Raw genomic sequence first — 16,850 nt, forward strand, 5'->3', positions numbered from 1 at the left:
TATGAGCTTTTTTTGTATTGATGTTAGGTTTAAATGTCAACCTTGCAATATCAGTGTTTTTCTCATTTTCAATAAAATGCATGATAATCATGAGCTGTTTTCCACGGCTTACTCAGTGGCTCTGAGCTGGGATAGGCTCTGGGCCAGTTGCACAAGCAGAAGAAAATGGCCCGATGGATGGATTTTTCAACTGCCTCCACTCTCAGGGGGACAAAAGGCTGGTTGAGTTTAACTGCATTGCTTATAACAATATTATTTCTATATTTGGTTGAATTAAGAAGTATTTAAAACTCCCTCATCCTCCACTAAAAATGTAACTGGTAATGATTAATAATGTGTTATTAAACTTATTTGTCTAACTTTAGTAATACTAATTAATTAATTACATTTACGTTTCCACTTCTTGCCCTTCATCACCTCACAATCTCTTTTGAACTGCCATCCTTCCACCACAATCTGCCCAATCCACCTCCCAGTCTGGCTTCACTCCAACTCTTTGCAGAAGAAAGTACACACGACAAATTAGGTTTTAGAGGCCACATTGCTAGAGTTACCGCACTACTAATTGTGTGTCTTCAGATATTCTGCTCCACTTCCTTAATCCTTTAAAGCTGTGTCAGGGTTTTTCTCCCCTGTGAACAACTTTCACCACAACTGCTGGTGCACATCAGGGATTGTGCAGGTGCTCATCTACTGGAAATGCTAAGTTTGACTAAACTGCTCCCACTTAGTTTCATTAAGTTCAGGTTCCCTATGGGCTTTACCACCCTCACACTGCATTTATTGCATATAAATAAAGTTTTCATAACACTGCAGTTTTTGAGATCTGAGGTATCTGTTTGGTAGTTTGTAAAAAAAAAAAAAAAAAAAAAGTTTTCAAAAGTAATTGTTTAAACATATATAATGTTGAAATTATGTGTTAGGTCATGCACAGCTTACATGCTACACATTATTCAGTTTAACTTGCAATAGTAGTATTACAGCAATAGTAATCCTGTTACCTCAGTGTGAGTAAGGTGTATGATGCTACACTGTGACTGTTTGGGCTACTTGTGTAATTTACATATTCTGCAGTTCCACACTGATGAATGTTCATCAGTGTGGAACTGCATTGGAGAGGAGAACAACAGGAGAAGCTTTGTCAGCAAACTGGGTGTTCAAATTAACTATAGAGTGGTACAGATGGCAGAAACCGTGCTCAGAGAGATAATTTAGATTATTGTCAATAAAATGTGAATGTAATGGTCATTGATTATCATATGGCTTTTTAATTGGAAGGAAAGGGAATTGTATATTATAATCTCTATTGAAGAACGGTAACAAGAATGATGCTCTGTGCTTGCCCTGCCTTCCCGTTAACCAGACATTAACACTAATGGCCAAAATGCTCCACTTCAGAATGCAGCCTCCAAATGTTAGCCTGACATCATGTAAGCCACCTCCTAAAGACTTAGGAAACAGCTTATTTAATATGACTTCACTGGTGCACATTTTCCACACTTTCCAAATTTTCTGGACTTTTGGATCAAATATACTCAAGTACAATGTGTCAGAAAATACCAAAACAATGCTACACTGAATTGATTGCCTACATGCTAGGTTCATCCTGGCTTTAGTCTTTATGCTAACATAAAGTAACTGGCTGCTAACAATATAATCATTACATTAATGTTAAAAATCATCAGTTTGTAAAACAACACATTCAATGCATTTCCAAAATTCTATTGTTTAAAATAATTTCAGCCATCAATCTTTAATCAATGAGGAGACAAATAATGTAAATATCACTGTGGTACTATGAACACAGTGGTCACAGGGTTACTTGTGTTGTGAAGTAGGTCGGGGCAAAGTCAGTTTTTCTTACACCAGCAGCCTTTTTGTATTCACAACATAAACTGTCGTGGCTATAAAAATCTTCGTGTGTGCGGTGTGTGCTCTCCTGGCATATGGTCCTGTATAAAAGGTTTCTTAAGGTGAAGTTAGAGTACTTCAGGACATTCTGTCTCTGCCAGTATCAGTATCCGCATGTGAAGTGCAAATGGCAGAAATTCGATTTCCTACAATTGTGTGTGTGGGAAAGAGAATGTGTACGTGTCTCACAGCGTACTCACACTTTTCTCAATAAGATTAATCTCTTTCTGATGCTTTCTGTCTTGTTCAGTACATCCATGCAGCTGCTCAAATTGCACCTCCGCCCTGTTCACAAGCTTACAGAAGCCCATTTCTGCCCCTCCCATTATGCCTGGGAGACTGTACTACAAACTGTAGCTCAGGCACCACAGAGAGTAAAAGTGGCTGATTCAGCTTCTGAAAGATAGATTGGAGAAGAAAAAAAAAAGGACAGGAGTGGCAGCATCTCTGTGTGTGTGTGTGTGTGTGTGTGTGTGTGTGTGTGTGTGTGTGTGTGTGTGTGTGTGTGTGTGTGTGTGTGTGTGTGTGTGTGTGTGTACTTCAGAGCATCTCTGCACCCCAGCAGACAGCAGCAGAACACAGGTCATCAATGGAACTGTCAGATGATCCAAGGTCAAGGGAGCAAGACGAGGCTCCCCCAACACCTCTGCCCTATGTGTCCCAACTGAAAACCAGCAGTTACAGTGCAATCCAGCAGCATGGCTACTCTGCATCCATCTACCTGCGAAACAGAGAAAAGCTGGAAAGGGTAAGCAACTTCCTTACAAACATCAGTTACTTTTTTAAAAGTGAAGAGGTAAAGTTAAACCTTGATTATTGTAGATGTGTAAAACTAGCTAGAAGAAAAAAGGTGTCAGCAACTGTCAAATATGCAATGAGCCATTCTGTGAGTTTAGAGGAGCGATTCACTCCATCTGCTGGAAATCCATTCACTTTGCATGCTTGTGATGTATCTGCTTTAACACTGGAGTATGCAGCTGAGGTTTGTTGCCTCCAATGAAAATAAATTACAACTTTCTTTCCAGCTGGTTCACACCCAGCAAATCCACATCAACCCAAAAAGGACAAATGCTCAGGTTTACCTACCAGATTTTGCAGATTTCTTAGAGTTTGAGTCCGTTCTCGTCTTTATAAGCATTTGCGTTTACTTAAGTATTTCTTTAAACATTATGCTTTAAAGCTGTGAAACCTGACTGAAACTCTTCATTCCCCTGCAGATGATCTGTTAGCTGTTTTACAATTGTTCGAGAAATTTTTGAGATAAAATGAAAGTTTAAGACAGGTGGTTCAAGTGATGGCTTTTCAAGTAACAGTTTAACTACTGCTAGCTTTAAGGCCAATGGTAGCCGATAAATAGAGATAGGCTGATTATATTTAAGATTGAAGATTGATGATTTGTTCAGAATGATAAAATCACATGATGAGAGATGAGGTGCAAATAAGGAATTATCCAAAAAGGGAAAAGTAAGCTATGCAATGGCTTCTCCCTTTAGAAGTCACCACACCGAATCATCTGCCTCAATCTTACTTCATCTCTAGCATCATCCTTTGTCACACCAGCCCTCTGCATGTCCCCCTTCACTTTCCACGAATCTTCCTCTTTCCCCTGGTAGTTTCATATCAGTGAACTATGCCAGTATATCCGCTATCCTGCACCATGTTCAAACCATCTCAGTCATGCCTCTCTAACTTTAGCTCTAAATCACTTAACTTAAGCTGATAGCTTCTATAGACTAATTTCTAAACCTGTCCATCATGGTCACTGCCTATGAAAATCTTAAAATCTTCACCTATGCTACCTCCTGCTTGGTGGCTGGATAAATATCAATCTGATATGTATCTCTGACCATTTTATGTGTTAGCATTTTTCACAAAAAGGGAAAAATGTCTAATATTTCTAATTCCTTTTAAAGCATTGCACCATTACTCCCAACACAGTTCTGTTGCACAGAATTTTAACTCAGAATCGAATCTTTCCAGACATGATTTAGATCCAGTTAGGCCAATTAGATCTTCGGAAGCCAGTTAATATACTTAAAATATTGAGCAGAATTGATGAAGCTATGCATTTACGGGGTGTCCTTCCAAGAGATTCACTTACTTTCTTTCCTGTTTATAAGCAGCAGAACGGTATAAAGCCATTTTCTCTACATTCCCTTTCCTATTGCTGCAAATTGTCCATCATAGCATAAAAATCCACTTTATCTGCATTTCAGTAACTTAAATGCCCACTGAGATATTGTTGTTACATTTAAGAGAATTGTCAAGAAAAACTAGCTAACCCTGTTCTCATTCTTGTAGTAATAAAGCCAAAATGTGTGCATGGCAAGGTTTTTAAATCATCATAATTACACATACTAATGTGTTAGCACTGTGTGGCTCTTAAATGTGAGACTATTAATTAGTTCTTTGTGTTGGAGGACTCTACTGCACATAAGAAAATGTCCTGTACAGAGAGACAGGAAGGGACGAAGTGTAAAGTTTGCTGTGACCTCTGAAGCCTCCTGCAGAAAGCATTTCTTCAAAAGAGAGCATGTGAAGCATCACCATTATTAATATAATGTATATTCAATAAATTAGTAAACAAAGCTCCATTACTGGTAAATTGTAAACAGTTTTCTGGAATGACTGCTTACCTTGAGATCTTAATAATTTTGTATCAAGCAAATTCTTGGTCATGAAAAAAAAGTTAAACATTAACTGATTGTCTGTCTTTTAACCATGTGGCCTGTTAGCTGAAGAGAACTAGTAAACCCAGTGCTCTGCTGGGGACAGACAATTACTGATAGAGTGAGACAACCTAACAGGATCATTTTTCATTGCTGGATCCCTATCTGCACCCCATCCACACTCCCTTTGGCATGTTGCCTAGCTGTCTCCTGTGGCGCTGTGCCCAGTCAGCTTTCACTCAGCACATCACCCTGACTATGACGTTAGAAAACACCACGTCCTGTGCGCTCATGGAAAACCTGCTGTTGAGCTTTCGGTGTGAAGGTGAAACACCTATACACAGAAGCGTTCTTCACAGGCAATCACAGGGGGGGTGTTTTAACGGGAGGGGAGGTCACCTTAATTAATGTGGAGCTAGTAAAAGGAGACAAGATGTCATATAGAGTAATTATAAATGTAAGCCTCAAAGGACAGTACAGATGGCCTGTTAAAAAGTAATAAAGCATTTTAAATTGAGTTTAAAAAGCAGGTGCTTTAAATGCATCTTGAAACATTTAATTCTAACAGAAAGGACAAAAAATTTGAAGAAATTTAGGATCCATTTCCTGTTTTGTAAAACAGAAGCAATAAAGCTAGCTGAAACATTTACACCTCAAGATACTTTCACCATCATCATTTTTCACACATACCTCTACTGCTATAGAACCCTTATATTTGGATCATTTGCTCATTGTTGCTTGGTAGGTATTCCATGCCTTACTATTCAAAAGTCTATCAGTGAAATGACTGTGCAGTTACTAAATTGTTTATGTCAACAGTTTTCTGTCATGACCGCCAGTGACCAGAGTCTCACTCACTTTGTTGCTGAGCTATAAATTGCCCTTTATAACTCCGTCTGAGCTTGTGATGGTTGGGAACACTGAAAATCCAATTCGGCATGTCACTTTGTTTCTTTCTCAGTTTGAAAGTGTGATTGTATGACCCCATGTGTGCAGCTTTAGGAACATTCACCTCTCATGGGAAGTAACTCAAATAGTTTTGTTGACCCATCCCTTTCTCTCTTTCTCACTCTCTCTCTCTCTCTCTCTCTCTCTCTCTCTCTCTCTCTCTCTCTCTCTCTCTCACTCTGTCACCCACACACACACACACATACACACACAAATGCAGTTTGACGTGCAGAGGGCACCTGTCCTAGACAGGCAAAGCAGTTTTCCCTGTTACGTTTTTATTCCACTACTACGAGATCTCGTCTTAATGTGTCTTTTTTTTTAGTTAAAATTCAAACTTTGTACTCTGCATGCATTTTGTGTATTAATGTGTTTGAAGCTTTGAAGAAAGAATGTATTCATGAGTATTAGTTGTATTAAAAGAGTCACTCCAAAACTCTACAGCACAAATTGCTTGTTTGACGGGTTAATTTGTGATAAAGTCCACAAAGCTATGGAATACTAGCACTGTTGCAATATTTTGCTGCTAGCCTACAGAGTCTGCTGATAAATGTTACTTCAAGCAGTTCTATCTTACTATATCAGTAGCATAATTTACTGACCTGTCTCTGAGAGTCATTCTTATTTGCTCCCAGCCATGCAAATACATCTGTTTTTGCCTAAGAGAGTGAATGTAGCAAAAACCCCTCCAGCCTCTGTGGCATAGCTAAGTGCTAATGCTTTTTTTGTGGCAAGAATGTTACTAACATGCATCTATATAAATGCTGAGTGAGACAACTGCATCTGCTGATTAGCACAGCTGAGGCACACCCTGATGGAAGTTTTATTTTTGCAGGTATTTGTTCATCAATTAAACAATGTTTAAATTGAAAATTGCACCGGATGATGGCTCTGCATAAGATTTCAGGGAGTCGCTAAAGTTACTACAGTTCAGCATGAAGGAGATATGAAATTTAAAGCAAATTTTTTACTGATGAAATTGTTGGTATGTATAACTTAAAATTAGAAAAATCAACACATTTCTTTAAAGTTTACTTAAATGCAGTAGTGCATACAGATTCCTCCTAACATTTTTCGACCTCACATACAGGTCTCATAAACATAACAGAAGCGTACCTGCAGTTTGGAGCATATGTCGTTTTGCTGCCATTAAGCATATATTCATCTGTGAGGAAAGAGTTGTGGGGGGGGGGGAGGAGGAAGGAAAAAGGATTTTACATATTTCATTTTTTTCCCCACTGAGACCCTTCTGTGCAATAATATGAGGAGCTCTTAAAGCTATAGCAGAATTGAAACATGGTTCATTCCACTGGAATAAAGCAAATCTACTGCAGTGATTTAAACAAAGTGGGAATTAAAGAAGATAATTATGCCAACTTCCATTTATATCAATTATTAATGGGAGCTATAGGGCTTTTGTAGATGCCTCAATATTTTCTGAGTGTAACCGTGAATGCTGAGTGTGGGTGTGCATGCGCCTGCATACAGTATGGTGAGCAGGCATGTGCGATCTACTGAGTCCAAAATGTTTTGGGGGAGTTTTGCTGCAGCTGTCACATTTACTAATGGCATGTTTCAGCATCGCTCCCTTCTAAGCACAGACCAACTGCTTGCTGCCAGATGAGTTTTATTCACTTGGCAGATAAAGGAGGGAAATACAGCTGGAAAAGGAAGAGAAGAGGGAAAGTGAGGGAGGGGGAGGAGGGTACTGGAGCTCAAAGCTACGGCTCTTTATTGGCCATTTTGAACAAGAGGGGGTTGGTCTTTCATCTTCTCTCTCACCGCTTCGACTGTAAGGCAGACAGTGAACTGCACACACAGTTCACACACAAGTACACACACACACACACACACACACAATCAGCTGCTAGAAGAACCATGTCAGGACACATAACAAACCAGAAGCTGATGCCCACACAGACAGACCTTTTGGGACACTGAGGTACCTGCAGGATGAAGACAAGGACCAAGAGTGAAGACATCAGATTTGAACAGGCTGAGGGCTGGGTGGAAAAGAGAGGCAAAGATGTGTGACTGAGCTCCTGTTTCCCACCTTGTAGTTTAAAGGAATGCTGCTCTCATGGCAGGACCAACCCCACAGGAGCCATTAAAGGTGATGTTTTTCAGCTCTTTCTATATTTAATAGGCAATGTTAGTCTCCTTTTGGCCATAGGTGGATTGCAATGCATGTTTTTTCTTGGACTTTTTTCTCTAGGTTTCAGTACACCAGTGTTTCACTGCCTGATTGATTAAACTCTTAAATTCCTTATCTTTTTAAACCATATTAAAACTAAAAGCTCATATGTATATCAAAACTTTAGGTTTTCGTCAAAGTGTTTTTTACTATCCAAGATTTTTTTAATATAAATCAGTCTCTCCTTTAGTCTTTAAATGATGCAAAATGGCAAATAACACAGCCATCCTTATAGCTCGGTGCACAGTAGTTGCAGTTGCCACCAAAAAACATCTGATGTAAAATAATTTTGAGAAAGAGACTATTAGCATATAAGAGCTGGAAATGTTGCTTTTTTTTTTCAACAATTATGTAAGATAAGTTTATTAATTACAAACACTGTTTTAAATGCAGTAGCAAACATTACAAAAGTTAAGAAAATAACTTAATAAATTACAAAAACAATTGCCCAGAACCCAATCAAATGTGTCCAAACTGGAAGTATTCAGAAGTTGTAACCACTCACATAATATTTGCTTGATAAATAATTATTTTATCAATAATTCAAATTATTTAGGGCAGCACGGTGGCTAGCACTGTTGCCTCACAGCAAGAAGGTCCTGAGTTTAATTCCACCATCAGGCCAGCATCTTTCTGTGTGGAGTTTGCATGTTCTCCCCAAGTTGGTGTGGGTTCTTTCCGGGTACTCTGGCATCCTCCCACAGTCCAAAGGCATGCAGTTAGTGGGGTTAGGTCAGGGGTGCCCAATCCCGGTCCTCGAGAGCTACTATCCTGCAGCTTTTAGATGCATCCCTACTCCGACACAGCTGAATCAAATGGTTTGATCTCTTCAGCATGCCATCATGTTTGGCAAAGGCCTGATAACAAGCCATTCATGTGATTCAGGTGTGTGGGAACAAGGATGCATCTAAAAGCTGCAGGACGGTAGCTCTCGAGGACCGGGATTGGGCACCCCTGGGTTAGGTTAAATAGAAACACTAAATTGCTCATAGGTCTGAGTGCAGGAGTGAATGTGAGCGTGAATGGTTGTCTGTGTCTATGTGTTAGCCCTGCGAAAGACTGGTGACCAGGGTGTACCCTTCCTCTCACCCTAAGACAGCTGGGATAGGCTCGAGCGCCACCCACGACCCTAAAATAGATAAACAGAAGCGAATGGATGGATCAAATTATTTAGTAGTTATTGGAACAGCTATCTATTCACTCCTTGCCATATTAGGCTATTTTTTCCTGTATATTAGATGTGTTGTTGTCCTTTTACAGCGACATACTGCATCAGTACCTTCTGTAAGTGGCTGACCTATCTCACACTGTCAGTTCTGTTCATTTCCTCCCAGCCATGTGCACATCCACAAGTTAAGCATGGTCCTTGACTCTGCTAAATGTAATGAAGAGCTCAATGGCCTCAGAGGCCAACAGAAGAGTGTATGGTGCACCCAGCTAGCACCTGTCTTTCAGCCTCACTGCCCGAGGCAATATTTGAGTCCACAAACCTCCTGCTGTTCATATTTCTATATTTTGATGCTGAATTGCTTTTTTTTATTTATTTATTTTTTTTAATAAAAGCTGTAGAATTTTTAGACGGAAATTTTCTTTTTAAGGAAAAACCCCCTGCTTATGCTGCCAAGATAATCAGTGGGATGCAATTCATTTGACTGATAGAACACAACAAAAGAGAATATGTAATGTGATGTTGACAGCTCACCAACTGACAAAACAAAACAAAAACGCCTAAGTGCACTTTTAAAACTGTGAAAATCAAGACTCCTCAGGCTGGATCAGGGCTCCAACATTACAACCTCTGACCTCATACTGACTGTCACTCTACCTATATTACAAACCCTACAGACATACACTGCACACACATACATGCGCACAAATATTGCCTGCAATATTGCTTAACATAAGTGTAACGTTGGCTGCCACCTTGACACAGAGCTCATAAAACCCCTTTTCAGATGGGAATTGCATGGACAACAAAGCAGTCGGTACGACGAGAAGCAAAAACTTGCACTTTCCAATACACCTTATAGACTGGATTTAGTGTGCATCAATTTGCTGTCAGCTGGAGAATGTTCTACTTCACTTGTCCGGCTCTGTAGCATAAAGTGGGATCGTTGAAGCTGGGGGATTTTTTGCTCCAGAGCATTGAAATCTGCAGTATACTGGTTATCAAAGCAAGGTTTCTGCTGTCAAACGAAGGCCATAGTTGTTATTTTGATCGTCATTATTCACATTGCACAAGTGTTTATGTGCCCACAGTGCACAAAAGGGACACACAAAAAAAGCAGAAAAGTTACTGCAGCACTGTTCACAAAAAAAAAACCCCTCCAGAAATAAAACATTGTGTCTGACATTTGTTAGTGTCGTGTGTGTTTCTAATGTATCTTCCAGACCCAGCAGAAGTGCATTGCCATCTTTGCCCTTGTTTGCTGCTTTGCTGTTCTGGTAGCACTGATCTTCTCATCTGTGGACATTTGGGGGGACGATGAAGATGGAATCACCGAGGAAAACTGCAGCAAAGACTGCCAGTAGGATGTTTCGCAAGATTAAAGGAAATTGTGGAGGTTCCATTCATGTAAAGCACAGTGTATTCACAGCGACTGTCTCTACTAACTCAACATAGTCTTAATCTGGACTCAATCATTACCAATTCAGAATTACATATTACTATTTCATTATTTAATTCTGGTAGAGATTTCTGATGTGGATCTGTACCTCACTTTTTATTGTTAAAATCTAGACCCATAAAAGGATTTATGTGTAAAGGCTTTGAGCTGCTGGGTTGCTGTGTTGGTGGTGTTCCTCTTTAAAGCTCCAGACACTGAAGGAATCTTTTATTTTCAGCATTGTACTTGTGGAGAACATTCCAGACGACCTCTCTTTCTCCATGGATGGCAGACCCCACCTTCCTGTCTCCGTTGGCTTTCACACACTGTTGGACCAGGCGAAGCACTCAATTGAAGTGGTGTCATCTGCCTGGGACTTAAACTCCTGGGACCTGGAGACAATCCCAAACCCCGCCAAACAGGTACAAAGTCACAGTAACCAGTCCGGTAGAACAATGAGCCAATTGCATTTCCCATTTGATCTGTAAAACCAAATGCAATTTAATAAGGTTATTCCTGCAACGAAATAAGAGCTGCCCTTCTAAAAGAAATGCAGGAACATTGGTCAGTCGCTGCGCTACAGTAACACAGAACATCATTCTCTTCCTCAGGGTCAGCTTTTGTTCCAGAGACTGCTCAGGCTAAAATCTCGTGGGGTTAAGCTGAAGATTGCCAGTAGTCTGACAAACTCGACTGAGCTGAAGGCCTTGGCAGCACACAGTGAGTGGATGTGGCATTTTTATTTCAGAAAGGCAATTTGTTGTGTCACTTTGGCAAACAACAACGAAGATATACATTTACAATTCATCCGACAACCCTATAGAGTTTTATTAACGAGATTCTCATCCTCCAGGATACATTTAGTTGAGTTTCTTAAGCAACCCACTTTAGGACAGCAGAACCACACTGTAGGTATGGCATGAAATATCAATGACCTGCCTCAAGGAAAACAGATGCATTTACAGCATGCAGCAGCACCCAGGAGCTCTACACCATATGCATCTGCCAGACTTCACAATCAAGGCCAAAAAACCTTGAATGGATGAAAATGTACAGTCTGGTTTCCTGTCAAATACTGCCTTTCAGACTGCCTGCGTTGGCCCCTGTTCTTGTCAGACAGTACAAGGCCAACTGTCAGATTTACACAATTTTCTCTTTCTTTTTCTCTTAAACTTTTCATTTTCTCTCTTTTCTGTCTCTTTTTATCCTTCACACGGATTAGATGCAGAGGTTCATTTTGTTAACATGACACTTTTTACCAGAGGCGGACTCCATTCCTCATTCTGGATAGTGGATCGGAAGCACATTTACATCGGGAGCGCTGATATGGACTGGAGGTCACTCTCCAAGGTAAAAGCGCACATCAGCATCTGGTTTGCTGGGTCTTTAAAGAGTAACACATAATGTAAATTAGCCACGCTTTCCTCTTATACTTCTTTATGCAGGTACTGCAGCACTGCCAACAGAAATCAGGAATGATTTAAGGTTGTTGTCTGAGATGGTCAGAAAGACAAGTAGCATTTCACTTTTCATTTAGTATGTAATTCATAATAGAGCAGGAACCAGAATGCATTAGCATACTGTAACCTGAAGTGATTGCCCAGCCCTTTTTGGTGCTTCAGCACTGGTTGGAGGTAGGACTGCTGTATGAGTGTAAGTCACAATGAGCAAGAAGGAATGAAGGAATAGCACACATACACTGGATGTGTGTAGTAAGCACTGCAAGCCAGACACATATGTCTGAAATTGACCCTCTGTGGTAACAAACTGAAACCTCTGTGTTCCTCCTTCAGGGGCACACGTTAAAAAAGAAACAGACAAAAAACAGAAACACCAAACACAAAAGAAATTTTCTGCCATCTATTTAATGAGCAGACAAGAATGTATTTAGGACATCTGTCTCTTCTTCTTTCATTTTGTTGTTTTTACCCACACTAGCAGCTCTGTGGATTGCAGTGTTAGCCTGCTTGTGCTCCAGTTATTTAAATTCTTTGGTAGGACTGGAATAATATCCAGCTTATTCGCTTTTAGACAGATTCCTTTGAAATGATTATATATCTATGATGACATCCAGCTTATTGCCTTTGTTATTGTCTTGACTTTTCCTCTTTTTCCTCTTTTAGCATCATTTTATCATATATTATTTTTGGCTAAATACCTTTAAATTAGTGATATTCTATAATAGTACCTTTCGCTCTTCATTTTTATCCTATTTAATCTGAAAATTAATAGAAGATCATCAATCCATGAAACGTTACTATTCTCTCTCTGAACTCAGTCCCTTTCTTTAATTCTTTTATACCCTCTATAACGTCTGCAGAGCACACTCAATATTTTAACTTTTCTGCTGCATCACCTCTTCCTACTTCTTTCTCACACACCACAGAGGAAAGAACTGGGGGTGGTGGTGTATAACTGCAGCTGTCTGGCTCTGGACCTCCACCGAGTCTTTTCATTTTACTGGCAGCTCCACGAAAGGGACTACATCCCCTCCATCTGGTCAAAGAGAGTAACTGCTCTCTATGGAAAGAACAATGCCCTGCAGCTACAACTTAACTCCACCCCCGCCACCGCTTATGTGTCTGTGAGTAACAGCTTTCTTATGTTACAGGACTTAGTGCATACATAAATCAATTCTTCACAAAATGCAGTGGTTCATATACTTCTTGAGGCACCAATTTCCTGCCTCGGGGCTTATAGTGAATGTCTTTATAAGAGTGTTATTACATATTAATAACAAATATAAACAGAAAATGATTAATCATCTTATTATCGCACTAAGGAGCAACTTGAGTCTGAATATCTCACTACGTTAATGAATCTTGTTGCTCTCAAAGCGACAAGGCATTTATCAGCTACATTTAAAACATTTATCATCTTATAGGAAACTAATGGAGCCATACTGTCAAGGCTGTTGGCAAACCAACCTTGATCTTTTGCCCCACTTATTCTAGTAATGATAAATGGTCGTTGAAATGTGCTTTCTTGTTTTCTTTCCTTTTTCTCTGCAGAAATGTTACATTGAAATGTATATACCTATTTTTATTAGTGGATTGTGTATTCTTTGTTGAATTGAAACACACACATTTTTGAAAGTTATCCTAAACTTTAACCGTGTGTCTCAGTTGTTTCATTTTTGTGATTTTTACATAATTTTGGGGACCAAACATGCCTTGTCCTTTCTGTAGACCTCTCCTGAACTCTTCTGCTCCAAAGATCGCACCCGAGATGTAGATGCCATCTATCAAGTCATTCAGAGTGCAAAGACATTTATCTTCATATCAGTGACAGACTATCTCCCTCTGGTGAAAAGGAGTTTCAGAGGAACCTCAGTCACAAGGTGTGTGCCGGGGCAAGCTTTGACATTTAAATCCTTTTTACAGGAACATTTATGAGGTCATTTTACATTCATACTGTACATGTGTGTCTGTATCAGAGGACACAATTCATGGCAAACTAGAATATACCCAGAATATAGCAACGTGGAATTTTCGAACTCTATGCCCTTCAGTATCTTTAGACTGAAAAGCATTGTCCACAATAATAACACTAGTTGGATTTTTAGGTATTGGTCGTCTATCGATGAAGTCATCAGAGAAGCTGTGGTATTAAGAGGGGTCAAAGTTCGTCTGCTCATAAGCTTCTGGAAGAAAACTCATCCACTCACCTTTAATTTTGTGACCTCCCTCAAGTCACTCTGCGTTCAGCTTTACAATTGTTCCCTGGAAGTGGTAAGCGAATCACTTACACCTGTAGTTTTAACTACTCATGGACAAGTTTTAATTCATACTGCACTTATGAATTATTATTTCTTATTATACATGCTTTTTGTTAAATTGTTGTTTTTTCTAGCGTTTTTTTAGTCACAAGGAGCAGAACGATGACATTCAGCTTGGGCTCAACCACAACAAGTACATGGTGACCGACAATGCAGTCTACATTGGTAGGAAATATAATGTGTGTTTTGGGGTTTTTATTGAGGTGCAGGTTTCAAAGTATCTTAATATAAAGTTTTTGACAACAAAAATATGCATAGACTAACTGGCCACTTCATTAGGTACACATTGCTAGTATGGAGTTGGACCCCTTTTGCCTTCAAAACTACCTTAATTCTTAATGTTAACATTTCCCAAAGGTTTTTGTCCATAATGACATAAAAGCATCAAACAGTTGATGTAGATTTATCAAGCAGCACGTGATAAGAATGTCCTGTTCCACGACTTCCCAAGAGGTGCACTACTTTATTTAGAATAGTGACTGTAAAGGAGATTTGAGAACAGTGAACTCATTGTCATGTTCAAGAAGATTTGAGCTTTGTGACATAGTGAGTGCTGCTGGAAACTGCTTTAAAAGATGGGTACACTGTGGTCATGAAGGGATGAAGAAGGTCAGCAAGCATACTAAGTTAGGGTTGGCATTTAACAGATGTTCAACTGGAAAATGCTATGAGATACATAAGTATGCTGTTACCACTCTCTTTTTGTTTTTATTACTTATAGCCAGGAGGTATCTATTTTATCATAGCTTTATCCAAAGATTGAAATGGGACAATGAGCCTGTTTGTCCAAAGGGAAATAAAAGATCATCTTACATTGCATTTGTTAATTCAATATAAAACAAAACAGTGGGAAATAAATTTTTTGAGGTACAGATTTTTATTGGCTTTTTTAGTAGCTGGGTTTAGTGAGTCATACCACATACCAAAGCAAAATGTATAAAACTTGAACATTTTAACTTGAGCAATAGCTCAAACATTGCTGTATTGGCTTGCTTTATGAGCATATAGACAAGAAAAGACAAAGAGCAAGATGAGAAGAAAATAAAAGACTGTGAGTTTCAGATAAATACTTTAAGTCAGCGGTCCCCAACCCCCGGGGCCTCGGACCGGTACCGGTCTGTGAGTTGTTTGGTACCGGGCCGCGAGAGTTGAGGCTCAGGTGTGAAATGTATAGTTTTCAGGGTTTTTATCGGTTTTCAGCGTTATTTTGTTATCGTCTTTATCGTTTACTCGGTTTTCCTGGGTCTTTTCACGTGTGTTATGAATAAATTTTCTTTTTTTCGGTACCGGTACTAGTTTTATTTTGTTGTATTTATCCGCGACACCTTAAAGGCCGGTCCATGAAAATATTGTCGGGCATAAACCGGTCCGTGGCGCAAAAAAGTTTGGAGACCGCTGCTTTAAGTCAAAGGACAAGTCACAACCACAAAGTGTCTCACATATGGCTAGTTCAATCCTTACAGCTACAGTACATTTTATGGGAAGTCATATCATCACAGAGGTTTGTGAGAAAATTCCAGAAAGTTACTGTGCTTTTCCAAGAAACAGTTCAGGAGAGGATGTTTTGTGAAACAGGGGACATGTCTTTTAACTAAGACTGCTAAACTAAACTAGCACTGCTATATTTGATTCTTACTCGCTCATCCAAAGACACACAAGCACCAAGTGGTATATACATATGCAGACACATATCAAGATTCAAGATACAGTAATGTAAAGCTATTTCTTTTTAAATAATGACTTTTACGGGCGCTATCTGACACTGTTGTCTTTGTCGCTCACAGGGAACCATGACTGGGTTGGCAGTGATTTTGCTATTAATGCAGGAGTTGGATTGGTGGTCAAAATGAACGGCAGTGCTGAAGACAGAGGAGTGACAATCCTGGAACATGTCAAAGCTACTTTTGAAAGGGACTGGAGGTCCCGCTACGCTCAGAGCCGACATGGAGTCAAGGATCAGCAGGGAAAATACAGAAACTTGCAACAGGGAAAAAAATATATGGAAACTAAGGAGGAAAATGAATGGAACTACCCTTTATATTTATAAGCACAAAATGTCTTTTCCCAGTATGTCTTAAAGCCCCATAAGCCTAAATATGCTAGATCTTACAAATATGTACACAAATAAGAATGTAAACCTACTCTATACTGTATGACTTGCCAAAGTATTGCTTTGACTCAGTATTATAATAATATATGTTTAATTGTTGACTGTTATATAAGCATGTAATACTGCATGCATACCAAAAGCAATATCTCAGTATTAACTCAGTATTAACTATATACTAGCACAAGCAATGTGACAAAAACAATTCTCTCTATGTGTAACCCACCAAAACAGTTTACATACATCCACTATTTTTAAGTCCTTCATTGCATTTTATATGTTTTTAAATCTACAGTTTGGCTGCAACTGTAATCAGGTCAGATCCTGAAATGGCACACACCGGCATATGCAGTAGTTTTATTCTGTTCATCATATCTCTTAAATTATTCATCTGTCTTCATAAAACATAGCTTTTTCCTTGTTGGTGTTGTTTTTATTTCAGTCTGCTGGTATGTTTAGTGCCCAAAATGTTTCACTATACAAATTTGTATTGCTGACAGAACAAAAGTATTTATAGGTATGTTTTGCCTTATCCTGTCTTTCCATCCAAGCCAGTAATAAGCTGCAAGTTAAATGCTCAAAAGCCTGCAGACAAAAAATAAGCCTTGAATAGTTTTGGTTTAAAAATGCATAATTT

The 16,850-nt window shown here is 39.2% G+C and overlaps 1 protein-coding gene across 1 annotated transcript; it reads left to right on the forward strand.

Moving 5' to 3' along the window:
- The first annotated feature begins 7,401 nt into the window (after window positions 1-7,401).
- Window positions 7,402-16,672, forward strand: pld5 (phospholipase D family member 5). The gene is made up of 10 exons (XM_080880351.1): window positions 7,402-7,641; window positions 10,114-10,250; window positions 10,567-10,750; window positions 10,940-11,048; window positions 11,551-11,678; window positions 12,715-12,912; window positions 13,517-13,668; window positions 13,894-14,059; window positions 14,181-14,271; window positions 15,891-16,672. The coding sequence occupies exons 1-10, from the start codon at window positions 7,609-7,611 to the stop codon at window positions 16,151-16,153; spliced, it is 1,461 nt and encodes a 486-aa protein (XP_080736477.1). The 5' UTR covers window positions 7,402-7,608; the 3' UTR covers window positions 16,154-16,672.
- Window positions 16,673-16,850: the final 178 nt, after the last annotated feature.

Source organism: Rhamphochromis sp. 'chilingali', assembly GCF_963969265.1.
Source record: "Rhamphochromis sp. 'chilingali' genome assembly, chromosome: 4".
Lineage (NCBI taxonomy): Eukaryota > Metazoa > Chordata > Actinopteri > Cichliformes > Cichlidae > Rhamphochromis > Rhamphochromis sp. 'chilingali'.